General features: G+C 39.9%; 1 protein-coding gene across 3 annotated transcripts in view; it reads right to left on the minus strand.

Moving 5' to 3' along the window:
- LARS1 (leucyl-tRNA synthetase 1) overlaps positions 1 to 20,795 on the minus strand; it is a 66,775-nt gene that overhangs the window by 20,532 nt on the left and 25,448 nt on the right. For all 3 annotated transcript variants that reach the window (XM_054489510.1, XM_054489511.1, XM_063665248.1), the window contains 12 exons: positions 19,480 to 19,567; positions 19,321 to 19,397; positions 18,760 to 18,813; positions 17,448 to 17,588; positions 15,207 to 15,284; positions 10,084 to 10,169; positions 9,928 to 9,993; positions 9,724 to 9,806; positions 8,866 to 9,004; positions 8,305 to 8,517; positions 5,660 to 5,717; positions 1,089 to 1,152 (listed from right to left, as the gene is read on the minus strand). In XM_054489510.1, the coding sequence (XP_054345485.1) occupies positions 1,089 to 1,152; positions 5,660 to 5,717; positions 8,305 to 8,517; positions 8,866 to 9,004; positions 9,724 to 9,806; positions 9,928 to 9,993; positions 10,084 to 10,169; positions 15,207 to 15,284; positions 17,448 to 17,588; positions 18,760 to 18,813; positions 19,321 to 19,397; positions 19,480 to 19,567 (1,147 nt within the window). The remainder of the gene's footprint in view (positions 1 to 1,088; positions 1,153 to 5,659; positions 5,718 to 8,304; positions 8,518 to 8,865; positions 9,005 to 9,723; positions 9,807 to 9,927; positions 9,994 to 10,083; positions 10,170 to 15,206; positions 15,285 to 17,447; positions 17,589 to 18,759; positions 18,814 to 19,320; positions 19,398 to 19,479; positions 19,568 to 20,795) is intronic.

Consider the following 20,795-nt stretch of genomic DNA (forward strand, 5'->3'; position numbering starts at 1 on the left):
GAAATGAATGGTTCTTTCAGGATAGTGCATTTCTTCTCTTGACACAATAGTAATAAAATGTAATAGGACTGAGGCCAGACAAAAAAACAATTTTCTGAAAAAAATCAATGTTCCCAGGTTCAAGACACATTTAGGAATTCCAAATGCAGGCCAGGCACGGTGGCTCATGCCTATAATCTCAGCACTTTGGAAGGCCAAGAAGGGTGGATCACTTGAGGCCAAGAGTTCAAGACCAGCCTGGCCAACATGGCAAAACCCCGTCTCTACTAAAAATACAAAAATTAGCCAAGCGTGCAGGCACATGCCTGTAATCCCAGCTATTTGAGAGGCTGAGGCACGAGAATCGCTTGAACCCCAGAGATGGAGGTTGCAGTGAGCCAAGATCATGCCACTGTACTCCAGCCTGGGTGACAGAGCGAGACTCTGTCTCAGTTAATAAGAATGGAATACCAAATACAGAGGAAATATCTTGGAAAAGCTTCCTACATACTCAACATTTTTTTTTTTTGAGACAGAGTTTCACTCTTGTTGCCTAAGCTGGAGTGCAATGGTGCAATCTCGGCCCACTGCAACTTCCGCCTCCCGGGTTCAAGCGATTCTCCTGCCTCAGTCTCCCAAAATAGCCTGGATTACAGGCACCCGCCACCACACCCAGCTAATTTTTTTTTTTTTTGTATTTTTAGTTGAGACAGGATTTCACCATGTTGGCCAGGCTGGTCTTGAACTCCTGACCTCAGGTGATCCACCTGCCTCGGCCTCCCAAAGTGCTGGGATTACAGGCGTGAGCCACCGCACTTGGCCCATACTCAACATCTCTACAGAACAAGTCTTGAATCTTAGCAATGATATGGAGTTCATTAAAGGAAGACTCAAAGTAACTTCAGCTTGATTTGTTCCTGAACACATCATGTCAGTAATTCTTATATATTAAATACTATGTTGCTCATCCGCAAAGGAAACATTAAGATTTTAAAATTTTGTTAAAAGCAAAACAGAAAGTAAAATTAAAACACCAATTTTAACATGTCTTCTATAATCTGAGGAGAACTGGACCCTATGGAACAGCAATAAGAAAAATGTTTACTCACCATCTGCTGAAAATTTGTCAATAGCTTGGGTCAAAGTGAGGAAGTTGCCCGTGGATTTTGACATCTGAAATAGAGAGTCAGTGATCAATCATTAATAACAGTAATATAAATAAACCAAATCAGCCAAATAAAATTAACTAGGTTGGCCATGACCAGATAAAAACAAAAAGGAATTCGAAATATGGAAAGGAAAAGATATTACACTAATTTCAGAGAGGTGAAAACTGAATTTCACCCAATAAAGTGGCTTGTTTGGGTTACTCAGCTATCAGTGACATAGCTAGGAGAGGACCTCCAGACTCACACTCAGTCCACTGTGATTTAGCCTATACTGTCTGGGTTAGACATGTGTAATGATTCCACTATAACTCTAGAACACCAGCTGGTTACCTAAGAAAGAGCTTTACGGCAATTAGAATCATTCAGAAATGGAATGCACCAGCACATGAGGTTGGAGTTATGACTTTAGGAACCCTCCCATCATTAGGGTCACAAAAATCGGTTGTTCAAGTTGTGCTCTGCCTTAGGGCAATGCATCGGAAGAGGCACCACTCACAGCCTAGCAATCTTTATCGTTTTAAAATTGTATGTCATTAGTATAACTATGCTGATATTAAAAGGAAATGATGATTATATCAGTTTTCTATTATACTACATAGCAATACCTATCTTGTTCTAATAAAATCAGGATAGTACAACAACTTTCAGACAGCCAAAGAAAATGTCATGTTCTAACAAGAATAATAAATGTATGGTTCCTCTTTGACTTACAAAGAAGAAATGAGTTCAATAATCAAAGGTTCCTTATTGAGCTAACAAAATCTATTAAAATCGCCTATGCTTCTAAACAGCAGTTTTTCAATCTAATATACAGATTACTTATTTTTTTTTTTTTTTTCTTTGAGATGGAGTCTTGCTCTGTTACCCAGGCTGGAGTGCAGTGGCACAATCTCAGCTCAGTGCAACCTCCGCCTCCCCGGTTCAAGGGACTCTCCTACCTCAACCTCCTGAGTAGCTGGGATTACAGGCACGCGCCATCATGCCCAGCTAATTTTTGTACTGTTAGTAGAGACGGGGTTTCACCATGTTGGTCAAGCTGGTCTCTAACTCCTGACCTCGTGATCTGCCCACCCTGGCATCCCAAAGTGCTGGAATTACAGGCGTGAGCCACCGCACCTGGCCACAGATTATCTTAAAGGAACATTTTCTATTACCTTTTGATATTAGGGCACAGGCTAAGTCTGATGTTACATAATGCAATTTACATCATCTGCTGTTTGTTTAAAGCTACAACTATTTTCTCTTTTTTTTCTTTTTTTGAGATGGAGTTTCACTCTTGCCGCGCAAGGCCTGAGTGCAATGGCACGTTCTCAGCTCACTGTAACCTCTGCCTCTCTGGTTCAAGCGATTCTCCTGCCTCAGCCTGTAGCTGGGATTACAGGCGCCCACGACCAGGCCCGGCTAATTTTTTGTATTTTTAGTAGAGATGGAGTTTCACCACATTGGCCAGGCTGGTCTTGAACTCCTGACCTCAGGTGATCCACCCACCTCGGCCTCCCAAAGTGCTGGGATTATAGGCGTGAGTCACCGCGCCCAGCCCCCTACAACTATTTTCATTATGATATATAGACATTTATGACAACTAATACTGTCATTGCTATTCTGTTGGTTACAGCAAAATTCACTGGTTGTAACAAATCTGTTACCATTTTTATTAATGAGGAATAAATAATTTTGTACCTTTTTTTTTGAAGTCAAGGAGGGGTGCCCTTCTCTAATTTGGACAGAAGTATCATAGGGGCAAGTGAGGGGTCTGTCAAGTTTGCATAACCTTCTATTGAGGATATTGATTAATAAGATAAAGTCCTATGCAGTCTGTTTAAAAAAAAATCACCCATATTATTAACAGTAACAGTAGTGACAGTAACAGCAGAGGCATAGAGAGGACTACTGTACTGCTTGGGAAAGAGCATTATGTGACACCTAAAAATCTTACAGATTCCAAAATTCTATCATTCTACTAATTTAGTGGCCAGTCACAGTATAAAACAAAAAGCACCGAGCCATTTTCTCAACTTACTAAGAAAAATAGCTCTTCCCATCCTCTTGGATCCTATGGAGGCCTGCTGGGAGCAGGACTTCTAAAAGGAAATATGGCTGGAAGGCTGTGGTCCAAGGCCATTTTTGCTGGCTATGAGCAATGTCTCCAGAACACACAGCTCTTCTTAAAATTGAAGGCGTTAGCTGGGCGTGGTGGCTCACATCTGTAATCCCAGCACTTTGGGAGGCTGAGGTGGGCGGATCACGAGGTCAGGAGTTCGAGACCAGCCTGGCCAACACAGTGAAACCCCGTCTCTACTAAAAACACAAAAAAGTTAGCCAAGCATCATGGCAGGCACCTGTAGTCCTAGCTACTCAGGAGGCTGAGACAGGAGAATTGCTTGAATCCGGGAGGCGGAGGTTGCAGCGAGCTGAGATTGCGTCATTGCATACCAGTCCAGGCAACAGTGCGAGACTCTATCTCAAAAAAAAAAAAGTGAAGCTGTTTATGCTCAAGATGAAACAGAATTCTATTTGGGCAAGAGACGTGCTTATGTATACAAAGCAAAGAACGACTGCGACTCCTGGCAGCAAACCAAACAAAACCAGAGTAATCTGGGAAAGGCAACCTGGGCCCCACGGGAACAGTAGCATGGTTCATGCCAAATGCCTAAACAATCTTCCTGCTAAAGATATTAGACACAGAATCTGAGTGATGCTATACTCCTCAAGGATTTAAACTAATGAAAAGTCAATAAATAAAAGTGGATTTGTTAAAAAAGAAAAAAAAAAAAAGAAATGGCTGGGTGCAGTGGCTCATGCCTGTAATCCCAGCACTTTGGGAAGCCAAGGTGGGTGGATCACTTGAGGTCAGGAGTCCGAGACCAGCCTGGCCAACATACTGAAACCCCGTCTCTACTAAAAATACAAAAAATTAGCCGAGTGTGCTGACAGGCACCTGTAATCCTAGCTACTCGGGAGGCTGAGGCAGGAGAATCACTTGAACCCAGGAGGTGGAAGTTTCAGTGAGCCAAGATCGCATCACTGCATACCACCCTGGGCAACAGTATGAGACTCTGTCTCAAAAAAAAAAAAAAAAGAAAAGAAAAAAGAAAAAGAAAAAATGTGAAGGTATTTATGCTCAAGATGAAACAGAATTCTATTTGGGCAAGAGATGTGCTATGTATACAAAGCAAAGAACCAGACGGTGACTCCTGGCAGCAAACCAAACAAAACCAGAGTAATCTGGGGAAAGGTAACTCAGGCCCACGGGAACAGTAGCATGGTTCATGCCAAATTCCTAAACAATCTTCCTGCTAAGGCTATTGGACACAGAATCGGAGGGATGCTGTACCCCTCAAGGATTTAAACTAATGAAAAGTCAATAAAAGTGGATTTGTGAAAAAAAAAAAAAAAAATGGCCAAGTGCAGTGGCTCATGCCTGTAATCGCAGCACTTTGGGAAGCCGAGGCAGGCGATCACTTGAGGTCAGGAGTTCGAGACCAGCCTGACCAATATGGCGAAACCCCATCTCTACGGAAAAAAACAAAAATTAGCCGGGCATGGTGGCATGCGCCTGTAATCCCAGCTACTCAAGAGGCTAAGGCAAGAGAATCGCTTGAATCTGGGAGGTGGAGGTTGCAGTGAGCCAAGATTGTGCCACTGCACTCCAGCCTGGGTGAAAGAGTGAGATTCCGTCACAACAAAAAAAAAAGGAAAAGAAAACTCTTCTGGGTCACAATGCTAAGCTCTTTATGATTCCTGTCCCTGTCTCTCTCTCTTTTTCTCTCCTTACTTCAGTTGCAATTTGTGTCACCTTTGGCCACTTTAAATACAAATGTTATGAATAGGTAACTTTTCCCTATCTCTCTCTTCAATTAATACTATCTACTCCCCTTGCTCAATTTTGAAGATAAAAATTAATTTATAGGCCGGGTGCGGTGGCTCACGCCTGTAATCCCAGCACTTTGGGAGGCTGAGGCAGGCGGATCATGAGATCAGGAGACTGAGACCATCCTGGCGAACACGGTGAAATCCCGTCTCTACTAAAAATACAAAAAAAAATTAGCCAGGCATGGTGGCGGGTGCCTGTAGTCCCAGCTACTCGGGAGGCTGAGGCAGGAGAATGGCGTGAATCCTGAGGGGGGAGCTTGCAGTGAGCAGATATGGCGCCACTGCACTCCAGCCTGGGAGACAGCGAGACTCCATCTCAAAAAAAAAAAAAAAAATTAATTTATGCTTAGTCCTAAATATGCTCATTAGAAGGTTTTTAACTCTGATTAATTCATATTATTTCTTATTTATTTACTAATTTTTTGGTAGAGATGGGGTCTCACTATATTGTCCAGGCTGGTCTTGAACTCCTGGCCTCAAGTGATCCTCCCACCTTGGCCTCCCAAAGCTCTGGAATTACAGGCATGAGACCACACCTGGACACATTATTTCTTACACACATTAAAAAAAAGTGCAACACCTTAAATCTGAAAAGCCTTCCACAGAATTTTAAACTTTTAAGCTGCAATAAGCCTTACCTTCTCAGAGTTCAAGAGGAGATGTCCATTTGCTCTCACAGCTGTAGGCCATTTGTCACTTCACAGATAAATGTTTAAAGACAGAAAATAAGAAACAAAGATGATAGTTCTGGCTTAAAATTTTGAGGTAAAAGCTAATAGACCCATAAAGGTTTGCTATAGTCCTTTTTGTAACGGCAAGTGAAAACAAATCAAAGGACTGGCTACATAAACTAGGATACAGGTATACAATGATGTAACTACTTAGGTGGGGCTACACGTATAGATATAAAAAGATCTTAAAAATATATGTGAAGGCTGGGCACAGTGGCTCACGCCTGTAATCTCAGCACTTTGGGAGGCCGAGGAGGGTGGATCATTAGGCCAGGAGTTCAAGAACGGCCTGGCCAGAATGGTGAAGCCCCATTTCTACTAAAAATACAAATATTAGCCAGGTGTGGTGGCTGGCGCCTATGATCCCAGCTGCTGGGGAGGCTGAGGCGGACAGTTGCTTGAACCCGCGAAGCAGAGATTGCGGTAAGCCAAGATCGCGCCACTGCACTCCAGCCTAGGCGACAAAGTGAGACTCCCTCTCAAACAAATGTATATACATACACACACACACACACATATATATATACACATATATATACACACACACATATATACACATATATATACACACACACATATATATGTGAAAACATAAGACAGAACAGTGTAAACAATGTGGTATCTTTGTATACATTAACAAATAGAGATATCAGATGCTGGTATATAAAATCACAAGAAACCAATAGCATCATGATGAATTTTGGGAAATAGAGTAGTGTGCAGGCAAGGATGAAAGTTCACTTTTAACTTTTTGCCTTTATGTACTCTTTACATTTTCAAACTATGTACACATCATTCATTCATTCTAGCAATGAGATCATATCGGGGGTTGAGAGCAAGAGTTGTGGAGCCAATCTCTCTGGGTTTGCATACTTGTACTATCTTCATTAGCTGGGTAGCTTTGGGTTATGATTTCTTCCTCTTTATTCCTCAGTACAGTTCCCTGCCTACAGACATGGATATTAAAGACCTTCCTCGAAAAGCTATAGTAAAAAGAGTTATTAAAAGTGATTTAAAAAGTATCTGGCATAAGCTCTTGATGTCAATACTTATTTGTAATTTTTAAAAACCTAAAAAATGTGAAAAAAATTGGTGCAAAGGAGTGAAGATTCAACTTATTGGTAAATAATACTTCTGAGATACCAATTTGCCTACAAATGCATTGTAAAGAATAGAGAAAAATACTAGGGCCAGGCACGGTGGCTCATACCTGTAATCTGAGTACTTTGGGAGGCTGAGACAGGAAGATCGCTTGAGTCCAGGAGTTTGAGACCAGCCTGGGCAACAAAGTGAGACCTCGTCTCAACAAAAAATAAACAAAATTAGCCAGGCAAGGTGACATGTGGCTAGTCTCAGCTACTCGGAAGTGTGAGGATCACTTGAGTCTGCGAAGTTGAGGCTGCAGTGAGCCAAGATCCTGACATTACACTCCAGCCCGAATGACAGAGTGAGATTCTGTCGAAAAATAAATAAATAAATTAGGTAAGTAATAACAGTGGATGACAAGTAGTGTAAGAACCACATTAAATTTATTTTATTCCTCTGGGCTGGGCACGGTGGCTCATGCCTATAATCTCAGCACTTTGGGAGGCCAAGGCGGGTGGATCACCTGAGGTCAGGAGTTCGAGACCAGCCTGGCTAACATGGTTAAACCCCGTCTCTACTAAAAATACTAAATTAGCCAGGTGTAGTGGTGCACACCTGTAATCCTAGCTACTCGGGAGGCTGAGGCAGGAGAATCGCTTGAACCCAGGAGGCGGAGGTTGCAGTGAGCTGAGATCACACCATTGCACTCCAGCCTGGGCAACAAGAGCAAAACTCTGTCTCAAAAAAAATAAAAAATATTCGGGAGGCTGAGACAGGAGAATTGCTTGAACCCGGGAGGCAGAGGATGCAGCAAGTGGAGATCATGCCACTGCACTCCAGCCTGGACTCCGTCTCAAAAAAAAAAAAAAAAAACATTATTTTATTCCTCTACTTCAAAATCTTTGTTTTACTGTTGAAGGAAAAAATGTAATTTTATTCTAAATACAAGAAGGCTTAAGAAATTGTTTTGGTTTTATGAAATAAAATTTGAACAGACTGAGAGGTTTGTTTCCTCAGCTACTTGAGGAACTAGAGGTAAAAGTAGACACGTCTGGGTAAAGAGGGAAAAGGACAGAAGGATTACTCTGAAGAAACAGACTCTAGTCAGAATGTTACTACAACTAATGCTGGAACCTTGGGGCTCTCCGCTCTAAAGAGAAGGTTCTTTCCAATTCTAATGGTCTACAATTATTCCTGCATTTAACAAGTCAAATGAATTACTAGCAGACCAGCAATGCACCTGAGGTATGACATGCTTTGGTGCCTGGGGTAGGTATGTGGATTTCTGGATGTAAGAGATAGGAGGTGGCCTTTCTGCTTTAGTACATATTTAAGATAAGAAAAAGAATGTAACTGGCAAATCTATCTATACCAGCCCCTCCACAATAATTTCTTAGATATTTGAAGCCACAAGACACCCCTATTGACAATCAATAAATCTAGTCCACACCTATTTTATCATTCACCTTTGTTCCGGCCACATAGCCACATGATTATAAAGGTAATATGAAAGATGATTTGGAACAAGATCCTTGCCAGAGACGCGAAGATCAACAGGATACCAGAACTCAAACTCCTGCTTTAACTGATCTAATTTTTCCTTTGCGATCTGAGTCTTAGGAAATGGAGCCTCCGTGAAGAAAACATAATCCCAAACTTCCTTGGTCATCTGTTGCGGTCTGTATTAAAAATAAAACAAACTATTACATATATATATATATATATATACATACACACACATACGTAATTTCTTGGAAGAATCAATACCTGAATCTAACCATGGATTAGGAATCTCTTTCTTACTGTAGTTACAAGAACAACTAAGGACAACAGCTTCCATAAGAATGAAGAATAGATGATGATAGTAAGGGGCTATTTATTAATTTTTCCCAGTTCAATAGTAAAAAAGCAAAAACATCATGACAAAATTCTGTGAAATAAATCTTATTAAAACATTTCAATACGTAAATCAAACATCACAACTCTTACTGACAAATTATGCTCCTTTCCCTTATCTGTTTACCAACCTAATGCCCAGCGGAGACTCTGCCTGTCCATGCAAGTTACCCCCCTGCAACAGGTGTGCGACTGTGTAAAATGCCATGTAAATAGTGGAGTCAGAAAGTGATTCAATCAGCCACTGCTCATCCCAAGGCAAGTGAGTGCCTGAAAAATAAAAAGTAACGCATGAGGAACCTAAGAGACATTTCATCTAAGGAATCCACATTTTTAAGACGGGGGCTATAGCATTTACAAAACTACTTATTTAGGAAGCTCTTAAATTATTCTTGGATAATTAATAAAAATAAAATGGTAAATAAAAGACAAAATGGGGCAGCCACGGTGGCTCACACCTGTAACCCCAGCACTTTGGGAGGCCGAGGCAGGTGGATCACCTGAGGTCAGGAGTTCAAGACCAAACTGGCCAACATGGTGAAACCCCATCTCTACTAAAAGTACAAAAAAAACTAGCCAGGCATGGTGGCGGGTGCCTGCAATCCCAGCTACTCGGGAGGTTGAGGCAGGAGAATCTCTTGAACCCGGGAGGCAGAGGTGGCAGTGAGCTGAGATTGCGCCACTGCACTCCAGCCTAGGCGACAGAGAAAGACTCAGTCTCAAAAAGAGAAAAAAAAGACAAATGGTTGAAGCTTAGAGTCTCTCCATAAAAAAGTCACATCACAAAATCTATATAGATTAGAGAGGGCATATTTCTACCACACAGTAGATGATAGTGGACTATATCCTAGTTTTCATGACCATCCAAAGAAAACCTCTTGCTTTCAATTCAGAAAACACTAGAATTGAGGGGGGAAAAAAAGTAAAAATGTATATTTTCTGTGTAACTGGCAAGGTTATCCAAACAGAAAAATTTCAAGTTTGTTTACCTAGACCATAAGTTCTCGAGCAAGCATGTTCTTGTAGCCAACCTAAGGTGGCTTCAAAATTCTTCCTGGTCTCCTCACAGAATCTAGAAAAGAGCAAAAGACAAAGTGTATCTTTATTGGTTCATTTTTTTGTTGCATTTCAACTTTACTGTTTCCACATTTTTCATCTCCTTTTTCCTCCTTCATCACTTTCTCCCATCTTACGTTTCCAGGTTCTTCAAGCACTGAGATGTCTGTTTCTTCCAATTCTCTTCTCCATAATCCAAGTACCTGGGAGTGGACAAATTGATGTGTTTTTTTTTTTAAGTCAAAGGTGAGCAAATTGACTAGGGGAATTTTCTTGCTATAAGAGAGACTAACCACTGGTCACACAGAGCCACGACACATTCATCTGACGACCTGGACATCACTTGTTTCTCCGGTTCCATGTAAATAAGTGCATCTCCCTAAAGGAAAGTAAATAAACATATATTAGATACTATGTCAAATCAATCTTCACTCCTCAAGGATAAAAATTACTATAAAAAAATGCTATACCACCAATAACTGAAACCCCACATTTTCATTATGTCTTCCCCGCCTTCTCAGGGTCAGTTATCTTCTACCTCTCCTTCTATGTAACACTTGCTTTTAAAAAGGCATGAATCTTCATCAAGTGGATCACTTTCTCTAGCTACTGATTATTTCGTTTCAGTGAAAAATTAAAAAGTGAACAAAAAGGAAAAAAAGCACAAAAGATGGTTAGCAGTTTCGAATCCTATGGTTTGAAGGTTGGGCTTCCTATGACAGTTTTTTGGGGTTTTATGTTTTTTTTGTTTTGTTTCTATTTTGACAGATAGGGTCTTGCTCTGTTACCCAGGCTGGAGTGCAGTGGCACTATCATGGCTCACTACAACCTCGACCTCCTGGCTCACGTGACCCTTCTACTTCACACTGCAGCCTCCTGAGTAGCTGGGACTACAGGCACATGTCAACCCACCCAGTTAATTTTTTAATTTTTTTATAGAAATAGGGTCTCACTATGTTGCCCAGGCTGGTCTCGAACCCCTGGGCTCAAGCATTCCACCTCAGCCTCCCAAAGTGTTTGGATTACAGCCGTGAGCCACTGTGCACAGCCCTATGGCAGCTTTTTATCTTTCTTTTATTTATTTATTTATTATTATTATTATTATACTTTAGGTTTTAGGGTACATGTGCACAATGTGCAGGTTAGTTACATACGTATACATGTGCCATGCTGGTGCGCTGCTTTTATCCTTCTTATAAACTACTGCTTAAAAAAAAAAAAGATATACAAAGACTAAACATAGAAAATCTTGTTACTAAAGATTTATAGTGCCACGAAAAATTTCCACTAGAAAACTGACCATGCTTTTGATTTTTTACCAAATATAAATCTTTCTTACTGCTATTATGATCCTAAATACTTTAAGCATGAAAATTGACGATGCTTTTGATTTCTTACCAAATATAAATCTCTCTTAATGCTATGATAATCCTAAACATTTTAGGCTAGGATAATTTTTAAAAATAAAATCCAGCATTATTATTCATAAAATGATTCACTGCTCTGTTTTTAATGCAATTCTTCATGCTGAAATTAAATAGCTGGAATTTTGGTTTAAAGATGGTAGATTAAAAACAGACATTTAATTCCCTCTCAAAATTCCAATAAAAAGACAACAAAGAGGGTTTTACAAATGGCATGAACCTGCAAAGTCAAAATGAATGAGAAGAAAAAATATTAACTGAATTTTGAAAACAAAAAAGCAACATGAATGACAAATATATTAGCAGCAATTAAAAAGCTATCTGAATCCTACGACAATAGAAAAAGCTGAAAAGCAATCCACTCTGCACTCTAGTACCTCAGAAATTGGTGGCATTAAATAGAAAGAGATTCAGAAATTGGTAGCATTAAATAGCTCTAGAAATAGAGATAAGGGCCGGGCGTGGTGGCTCATGCCCATAAACCTAACACTTTGGGAGGCCAAGAGTTCAAGACCAACCTGTCCAACATGGAGAAACCCCATTCTCTACTAAAAATACAAAATTAGCTGGGCATGGTGGCGCACACCTGTAACACCCAGCTACTTGGGAGGCTGAGGCAGGAGAATCACTTGAGCCAGGAGGCGGAGGTTGCGGTGAGCCGAGATCGTGCCATTGCACTCCAGCAGCCTGGGCAACAAGAGCAAAACTCCGAAAAAAAAAAAGAAAGAGAAGAGAGAGGGAGAGAGAGATAAGGTGAGACTGAAAAGAGGAGCACCAACTAAAGTCATTTAAAGAAGTGGGTATCTGGGAAGTGGTAAAAAAAAAAACATAAAATAATATAAGATAAAATAAAATAAAATAGAGGTTAAAACCCCATATACTGCCCCTACCTATATCAGAACCAAAAAAAAAAAAGGCTAATTCTCTGGAAAAGGTAAAAGAAAGTCTCTGAACTAGAGACAAAGTTACAAATATCATAGTAAAAATAGGGGAATTAAGTGAAAGTCAGCACACTAGATGTTGGTACACATTCCTAGCTATCTTCTCCCTTCCAACTCCCAAAATGCTCAGTTGCTTAGACTTTTTTGTTTGTTGTGAGACAGCACTCTGTCGCCCAGACTGGAGTGTGGTGGCGCCGTCTCGACTCACTGCAACCTCTGCCTCCCAGGTTCAAGTTATTCTCGTGCCTCAGCCTCTCGAATAGCTGGAATTAGAGGCAGACACTACCATGCCCGGCTAATTTTTGTATTTTTAGTAGAGACAGGGTTTCACTATGTTGGCCAGGCTTGTCTCAAACTTGACCTCAAGTGATCCACCCGTCTAAGCCTCCCAAAGTGCTGGGATTACAGGTATGAGCCACTATGCCTGGCCACTTAGACCTTTTGAGCTAGAGATTGGCAGAATCTTCTGTCAGGAAATCTAACAAACCCAAAAGCAAATACTAAAAAAACTTAACATCTGGGAGTCGCCAAGGCCCAAATGGCTCTTTCTAGATCTCCCCCAGTGAAGCCTAGTGACAAGTCCTACCCATAAGCAAAAACATTTATTTTTACACCCAAATATATTATATATCAACAGTCTTCCTCAGAGAAGTAAGATTAAGATGTCCCGTCTATGAAACAAGAACAGCATCCTACAACAAATCAGCCAGGCATGGAGGCACATGCCTGTAGTCCCAGCCACTCAAGAAGCTGAAGTGGGACGACCACTTGAGCCCAAACCCAGATCAGCCTGGGCAATATGGCAAGACCCCTGTCTCTTTAAAAAAAAAAAAAATCAATCAGAAAACAAGAATCAATTATTGAACTGGCCCAAAATTAGTAATTATTGAATCCGGTTGATAGGTATTACAGGAATTTATCATTCTACTCTCTACTTTTTTATACATTTGAAATTTTCCATATGATTCTTTAAAAATAAGTTCTTATAAGTTTGTATTCATATACACACACAAATAGTAAATAAAAGCACATAGTAAAGAAAAGCTCAGGAAGAAAATGATGAGGGACTATCCCACAAAGAGGACCAACAGGACTGCCAGGATCTAAGAGGTTCAATATCTGAATGATGGAATTCAAAAAGCGAAAATAGAGAATAAGAAAAAAATAAAATCATCAAGAAAAAAGTCAAGAAATGTTCCCCAAATTGAAGTACACAAGTTTCCAGATTGAAGGAGCCCACCAAGTACCAAGTAGAATGAATGAAAATTGACCTACACCAAAGACAAATCATGAAATTTCAGGATACTGGGAGAAAAAAGATTATACAAGCCTCCAAAGTCAGGGGAAACAAGCTACTTACAAAAACATCAGTCACTACCAGAAGAGTTTTCAACTTCTTAATAGCATCAATGAACCAAAAGATGATGAGGTAATACCCTCAGGTTTTTAAGGGAAAATTATTTCCAATCCAGAATCTATACCCAGGCAATCCAATATAAAGATAGAAGACATATCTCAGACATGAAAAGTCACAACAATTTACCTTCCAGGTACCCTTTCTCAGAAAAGCTATCAGAGGCAGAGTTTCACCAAAATGAGAAAGAATATAAGAAGGACACAGACATGGGATTAAGGAAACAGGAGATCCAGCTCAAGAGGAGCAAAGGGTATTCTTAGTAATAGTGGAGAAACATCCAAGATTTGTGCATCAGGACAGTAAGCAACCAGTTCAGACTAAAGCCAGAAAGCTCTGGAAGAGCTTTCTCTGAGATGGAACTGAAAGCACACTGATGTGTTTGAACTGAGTAAGAAAAGAAATAGACAGTTGGAAAAGAGTTGAGAAATGGAGTACTGACAAGTGTATTTTAATTAAGAATTTTTTAAAAATAAACATAACTATTAATCCCAGGGAAAACCAAAAGCTGAGGATGAAAAATTATTGTATACTACATTATGGATAAGCCATGTCTCAAAAATGTAAATAATAACTATTGACCTAACATTTGTTATAACTACAGTGTACGGAGAAGACAGGGTATGGAGTAGTATATACCAATAAATGTGGGACGTTAGAGAAAACAAAAAGCAGGGGAAAGAGTGTAACCTTGATCTTCCTCCTACTCCTTCCAAGAGTAGGAGGTTAGTGGCTGATACCTAACCCTGAAAAAAAAAAAATCACATTACAAGCACTTAGATCAGAGATCTGTAAGAGATGGAGATCAGCCGGGCACGGTGGCTCATGCCTGTAATCCCAGCACTTTGGGAGGCCAAGGCGAGTGGATCACCTGAGGTCAGGAGTTCGAGACCAGCCTGACCAACATGGAGAAACCCCATCTCTACTAAAAATACAAAATTAGCCAGGCATAGTGGCTCATGCCTGTAATTCCAGCTACTCAGTAGGCTGAGGCAGGAGAATCACTTGAACCCAGGAGGTGGAGGTTGCGGTGAGCTGAGATCGCGCCATTGCATTCCAGTCTGTGTAACAAGAGCGAAACTCCGTCTCAAAAAAAAAAGAGCTGGAGATCAATACTAAAACGATTAAATGTTACCCCCTCCAAGGAAGAGAAATTTAAATTATGGAAAAGTGATGAGGAAATTGCTGCTTTTTTATTTCAACAAGCCTAACAGACCATTGTCTCTCTGTATCATGGGTATACAAAGTTGTCAAAAATAAAAATGTAAAGGGTTAACTCAGCTAAATAGAAGAGAGTTATAACAAACATGGAGGGATGAGAGGAGGATGACAGAAACACCACAGAAAGAAAGGATTGTAACTACCAGTATCTAAAATGGCCACTGCCAGAAATATCATCAAAGTTCTCTATGCATGCTATGCACACATCGACTTTAGAACACTATCTTTATCAACATTATAGATGGGATGTTCAAGTTAAATGAATTGCTAAATAGGTCTATTTTCTGCCGCAAAACTATATGATATTTTTATTGCAGCTCCAGGTTCTACTGTAGAACTCACTGCTAATAACACTATCAAGTCTATTAACTAACAGCTCTTCGAAAACAGGCTTCAGAGCACAGCCTATCACATACAGCGTCAATCATCTTTTTCTGAATAGTCTTCTTTACATCTTGAACCTTCTGTCCTTTAAATCCATCCACCAACATGATCTAAAAGGATGAGAAGGGAGAAAAACCACATACAAAACAGTTAGAATCTGCCTTGAGTTTCTTTCCTAATTTTCCCTAACTAAACTTGCTTCTGCCCACCGAAATATTTTTAGTATGAAATGTATCATATTTATAATGATAATTTTTCATTTTGGTATAGCATGGATAACTAATATTTATAACACACTTATCGTTCTGTCAGTGATACCCACCTCACTAGGTATCACGGAGATACCTAGTGTGAGCATGATCAGGAAGGAATACTCACTTCCACTTTTTAAGTTTCCACATGGACAGACTTCAATTACACTCACTCACCTCATTCCTCGTGGTTTCTGAAGGAACTAAGCATATTCAGCTTCATCTCATTAGGCTCCTCTTTCTAACCCCACCTGCTGCAGGTGAGTATTCTTTGCCTGGCCATGTGATAAAGCTTGCTCTTAGAAGGAGGCCTACTCTTTCACCTCTATCTTTTTTTCAGTAGGCCAATTACGTGCTAGGGAAAAGTATTAGCTTATCCATTGTTGCCATCAATTAAGCCTCAATCACCTTCCAGCTTTCTGGTAATAAAGCAGATATTTTCACCTACATGACTCTTATTTTCATCTACATGACTCTTATATTTCTCTCAAATTGTTTCTATCTTAGGTAGAAAAGACATGCATTCTCTTTTGACATTCTAAACCTCTAACATACCAAAATACTTCAATATCTATTTAATCCAACATTATAAAGTTATATTTAATGAGTGTAGTGATTAAGAACACAAATCTGAATTAGCTGGGTGTGATGGTGGGGCCTGTAATCCCAGCTACTCGGGAGGCTGAGGCAGGAGAACTGCTTGAGCCCAGGAGGCAGAGGTCGCAGTGAGCCAAGATTGAGTCACTCCACTCCAGCCTGGGCGACAGAGCAAGACTCCGTCTCAAAAAAAAAAAAAAAAAAAAAAAAGAAAAAGAACATAAATCTGGCCAGGTGCAGTGGCTCAAGACTATACTCCCAGCACTTTGGGAGGCCAAGGTAGGCAGATCACTTGGGGTCAGGAGTTTGAGACCAGTCTGACCAGTATGGTGAAATCCTCATGTCTACTAAAAATACAAAAATTAACCGGTCATGGTGGCACGTGCCTGTAGTCCCAGCTACTCAGGAGTCTAAGGCAGGAGAATCACTTGAACCCAGAAGTTGGAGGCTGCAATGAGCTGAGACTGCGCCACCGCACTCCAGCCTGGGAGACAGAGCAAGACTCCATCACATACACACACACACACACACACACACACACACACACACACATGCAAATCCCATAGCCAGGCTACCTAGTTTGAATCCCAGTTCCCACTGGCTAACTATCTGGCTAATCTCAAGTAAATCAGTTAATCTCTTTGTGCCTCCATTTCCTCATCTGTAAATTGGAGATAAGAGTGCCTACTTCAGAATGGGGTTATTTTCAGAATTAAGTAAGTTAATATGTAAGTGCTACATAAGTGCTGCTTTTATCATCATTCAAAATATGTGTCACTTCAAAAAAAAGATATGTAACCAATTCTTGGTTATCCAGAAAAATGTAGGAAAGCTAAAACTAAAAAACATTCTTGTTGATGTCCTTAAAAATCTTCATTTGAATCTGAAGCACCTAACAACTTGTTTGGATTTTTATGTTCTCTAGCCTAGCCTTCTTTCCATGGAAATGTAAACCACATTAACATATGCACAATTAGGAGAAACAAATGGTTCAGAACATGTTTGTTGAACTCACCTGGCATTTAGTAGACATTAATAAATAAATTAATGGACTGAATAAAACTGCTTATCTAAAATATGAACTCCTTAACTAAAAGAGCAAAAGAAGGGACCAGGTATTCTCCATTCAATAAATCTTTGAAGTTTACTGCATAATAATATGAACTAATTTTTAATATCTTGTCAAGAAATTCACTCCATAGAGATTCCTAGAGGGCACGAAAAAGACAATTTCTGAAAATGCTTTTAGGCAAAGGACATGATAAAAACAAAAATTAGAAATTTGGAAATAGAATACATTCTCATATTAAGCTCTCAAATCAATGTATAGCTGAAACTATGTTAAATTTTTCTACATTTTTCTAATTAAGAAAATCACAGAGCATGGAGTAAATCAAATAAAAACTAAAAAAAATTATTACTTACACCCTCATAAAATCCTTTTAGATATATCTTCTCCTTTGCTTCTGCAAGTTTTTCTCGGTCATTCTGGCTCTGAATTTTCAACTCATCACAAATGGTTACGGCAGAAAGATTTCCAAAACCTGGGATTTCAATGACTGGCACCTGCAGCAAACAGCAATCAGGAACGTGTTCACACTGACTGAACACACAGCTCTATAAGGCACAAGTCCTTTTGCCTCTAATGTCCAATTAAGTCATTTCAGACTGTATATGTCATTATGACATTGCCACACATTAAGTAATCACAGAGTGACTAACTTCCAGATGTAAATTTGTCCTCCTACTCTCCACAGGAACTACCCATACTCTGTGTACCAACACCCCCAATGCCCTTCCCCCACCACACACACCTTTCCCAACACTCTATCCTCCACTGGCATACAATTATCTAACTAATTCATACTGAAACTAGCAAAATGATGTAAACCAGGGGTTCCCAACCCCAAGGATGTGGACTGGTACCAGTCCATGGCATTAGGAACCAGGCTGCACAGCAGGAGGTGAGCAACAGGCGAGCATCACCCCCTGAGCTTCACCTCCTGTCAGATCATGGGTGGCATGAGATTCTCATAGAAGCACGAACCCTATTGTGAACTGTGCATGGAGGGATCTAGGTTGCTTGCTCCTTATGAGAATCTAATGCCTGATAATCTAAGGTGGTATAGTTTCATCCCAAAACCATTCCCCTACCACACCCTGCTGATCCATGGAAAAATTGTCTTCCACAAAACCAGTCCCTGGTGCCAAAAAAGTTGGGGACTGCTGATGTAAACAACTAGTTTCATGGATGGTTGTGCTTTTGGTTTTTATGAATTCCTCTGGATCTTTCATGAAATGAAAATCATTTGCTAGTAATTTAAAAGTTTTTCTTCTATAGATACTAACATGAAAACACAAGAAACATAAAACAGAGTTGTACAGGACTTTGTTAAAGTTATTATGGTTACAAATAAACATTCATGAAAAGGGCAAAATTTTATCTTTAGAAGCCAGGAAATTGATCATACTAGCAAAGCAAGCTACTATAAAATTGGTGATGCTAAAAAGCTATTTGTTCCAGAACTGCAGGTGCCAGGTGGTAAGAAAATGCTTGTTAGTTTTCCTTTTGCTCTTATCTACCATAGCAGGTATCAAATTAAAGTGAGTAAATCCTTAAGCAAACTCTTATTTTCATACTCCACCAACTAATTTTGTTATAAGGAAAACATGTTAGCTCTTCTTTTTCTCTGATAAAGAGATGGATGTGAATATTCTGAATTATCTATGTACTCACCGGCTCAAATGGCAAGACCATGTCATCTCTAATTCCATACTTTGCTCGTAAGGCCTACAGAAAAATTTGCAAGTTAACAATAATGATCAACACTTTACTGGTAGAACCATTGAGAGAAGCAACCTCCAAACTTTCTTAAAAGTTTCTTTAAAGTTTCTATTTGTTCTCCTCTCCATAGGGAGCAATTGTCTAACTCTGCCAAATATCTCAAAAGGGATCTGTAACCTTCAAAAATTTAATAGCTAAAGTTATAGTGAATAGCCTAAATGAAACTATACAGCCAAAAGCAAAAATGTACATAGACATACACATATCACTTAAATTGAGGTTCATATGCCAGATTTCAATGAAAATGTGAATATCAGAAAACTTTTTCAAAATTCTGTGAAACACATTTAAAATTCAAACCACAGAAAATATATAAACATCAAGAAACAAGTTAGAGGTAGCAGTTTAAAGATAAATGCATAGCTTTTTAGCCTAGTCCCACAGTGCAGTTCAGCAGTACCTAAGCAATGAGATGGTGAGGACGAAATACAAATATGAAACTCAGATACTTACCTGCTTTTTCTTCAGGTCTCTGAGGGCAGCAATATCATCAGGGGAGTCGGAAGGAACACTTGTAACCACACCAGTGCCTTATAAAACAAAGTGTGGAATTAATAACTAGAACCAACACGTGATTATCAAAATATTTCTAGAAATAAATAAACTCTTTACCTTTATCCTCCTTAATAGTTAGCATTGGGAGAACATAGATCACCTTGTATGACGTTAAAGGTGCAGAAAGTGATGCACCAAGAATTTCCTGCATAAGAAAAAAATAAATATAAAAGGTGAAGTAATTCACTGTGACCATTAGAATTAAAACTATGTTAATATTTTAAGCCCTGAGAAGCTAGTAATCAAAAATATGTGGAAATAAATTCAAGAGCTATATTGTACAACATGGTGACCAAAGGAAATAGCAATGCATTTTATACTTGAAAATTGCTGTGTAGATTTTTTTAAGAGACAGAGCCTTGCTATGTTGCCAAGGCTAGAGTGTAGTGGCTATTCACAGGTGCTATCATAGCATTCTACAGGCTCAAACTCCTGGGCTCAGGCAAGCCTCCTGAGGTCTCAGCCTCCCAAGTAGCTGGCCCTACAGGTGCACACCACTGCACCTGATTTAAATTTTAATTCTTCTCACCACAGAAAATGGTAAGTACGTAAGGTATGAATTTGTTAATTACCTCAATTTAGCCATTTCACAATGTATATATATATATTTCAAAACATATTGCGTACCATAAATACAATTTCTGTCAATTAAAAAATGAATATAGGCTGAGCGCGGTGGCTAACGCCTGTAATCCCAGCACTTTGGGATGCTGAGGCAGGCGGATTGCCTGAGGTCAGGAGTTCGTGACCAGCCTGGGCAACATGGTGAAACCCCATCTCTACTAAAATACAAAAAATTACCCAGGCGTGGTGGCATGCGCCTGTAGTCCCAGCTATTTGGAAGGCTGAGGCGGGAGAATTGCTTGAACCCAGGAGGCGGAGGTTGTAGTGAGCCAAGATCGTGCCACTGCACTCTAGCCTGGGTGACAGAGCAAGACCCCGTCTCAAAAAATAAAGAAAAGAATACAAATAAAATACATATGAAGTAAAACAAAACACATTCTTTTATACCTACTAGAGGAAAAATAATTTTATTTTTATTTTATTTTTTGAGATGGAGTTCTGCTCTTGTTACTCAAGCTGGAGTGCAATGGCACAATCTCAGCTCACTGCAACCTCCGCCTCCCAGGTTCCAGCGATTCCTGCCTCAGCCTCCCAAGTAGCTGGGATTACAGGCATGCACCACCATGCCTGGCTAATTTTTGTATTTTTAGTAGAGACAGGGTTTCACCATGTTGGCCAGGCTGGTCTTGAACTCCTGACCCCAGGTGATCCACCCACCTCAGCCTCCCAAAGTGCTGGCATTACAGGCATGAGCCACCGTGCCTGTCCAGGAAAAATAATTTTTAATAATTATAATAACTAAATCTGTC

The sequence above is a fragment of the Pongo pygmaeus genome, chromosome 4 (assembly GCF_028885625.2).
Source record: "Pongo pygmaeus isolate AG05252 chromosome 4, NHGRI_mPonPyg2-v2.0_pri, whole genome shotgun sequence".
NCBI classification, from domain to species: domain Eukaryota; kingdom Metazoa; phylum Chordata; class Mammalia; order Primates; family Hominidae; genus Pongo; species Pongo pygmaeus.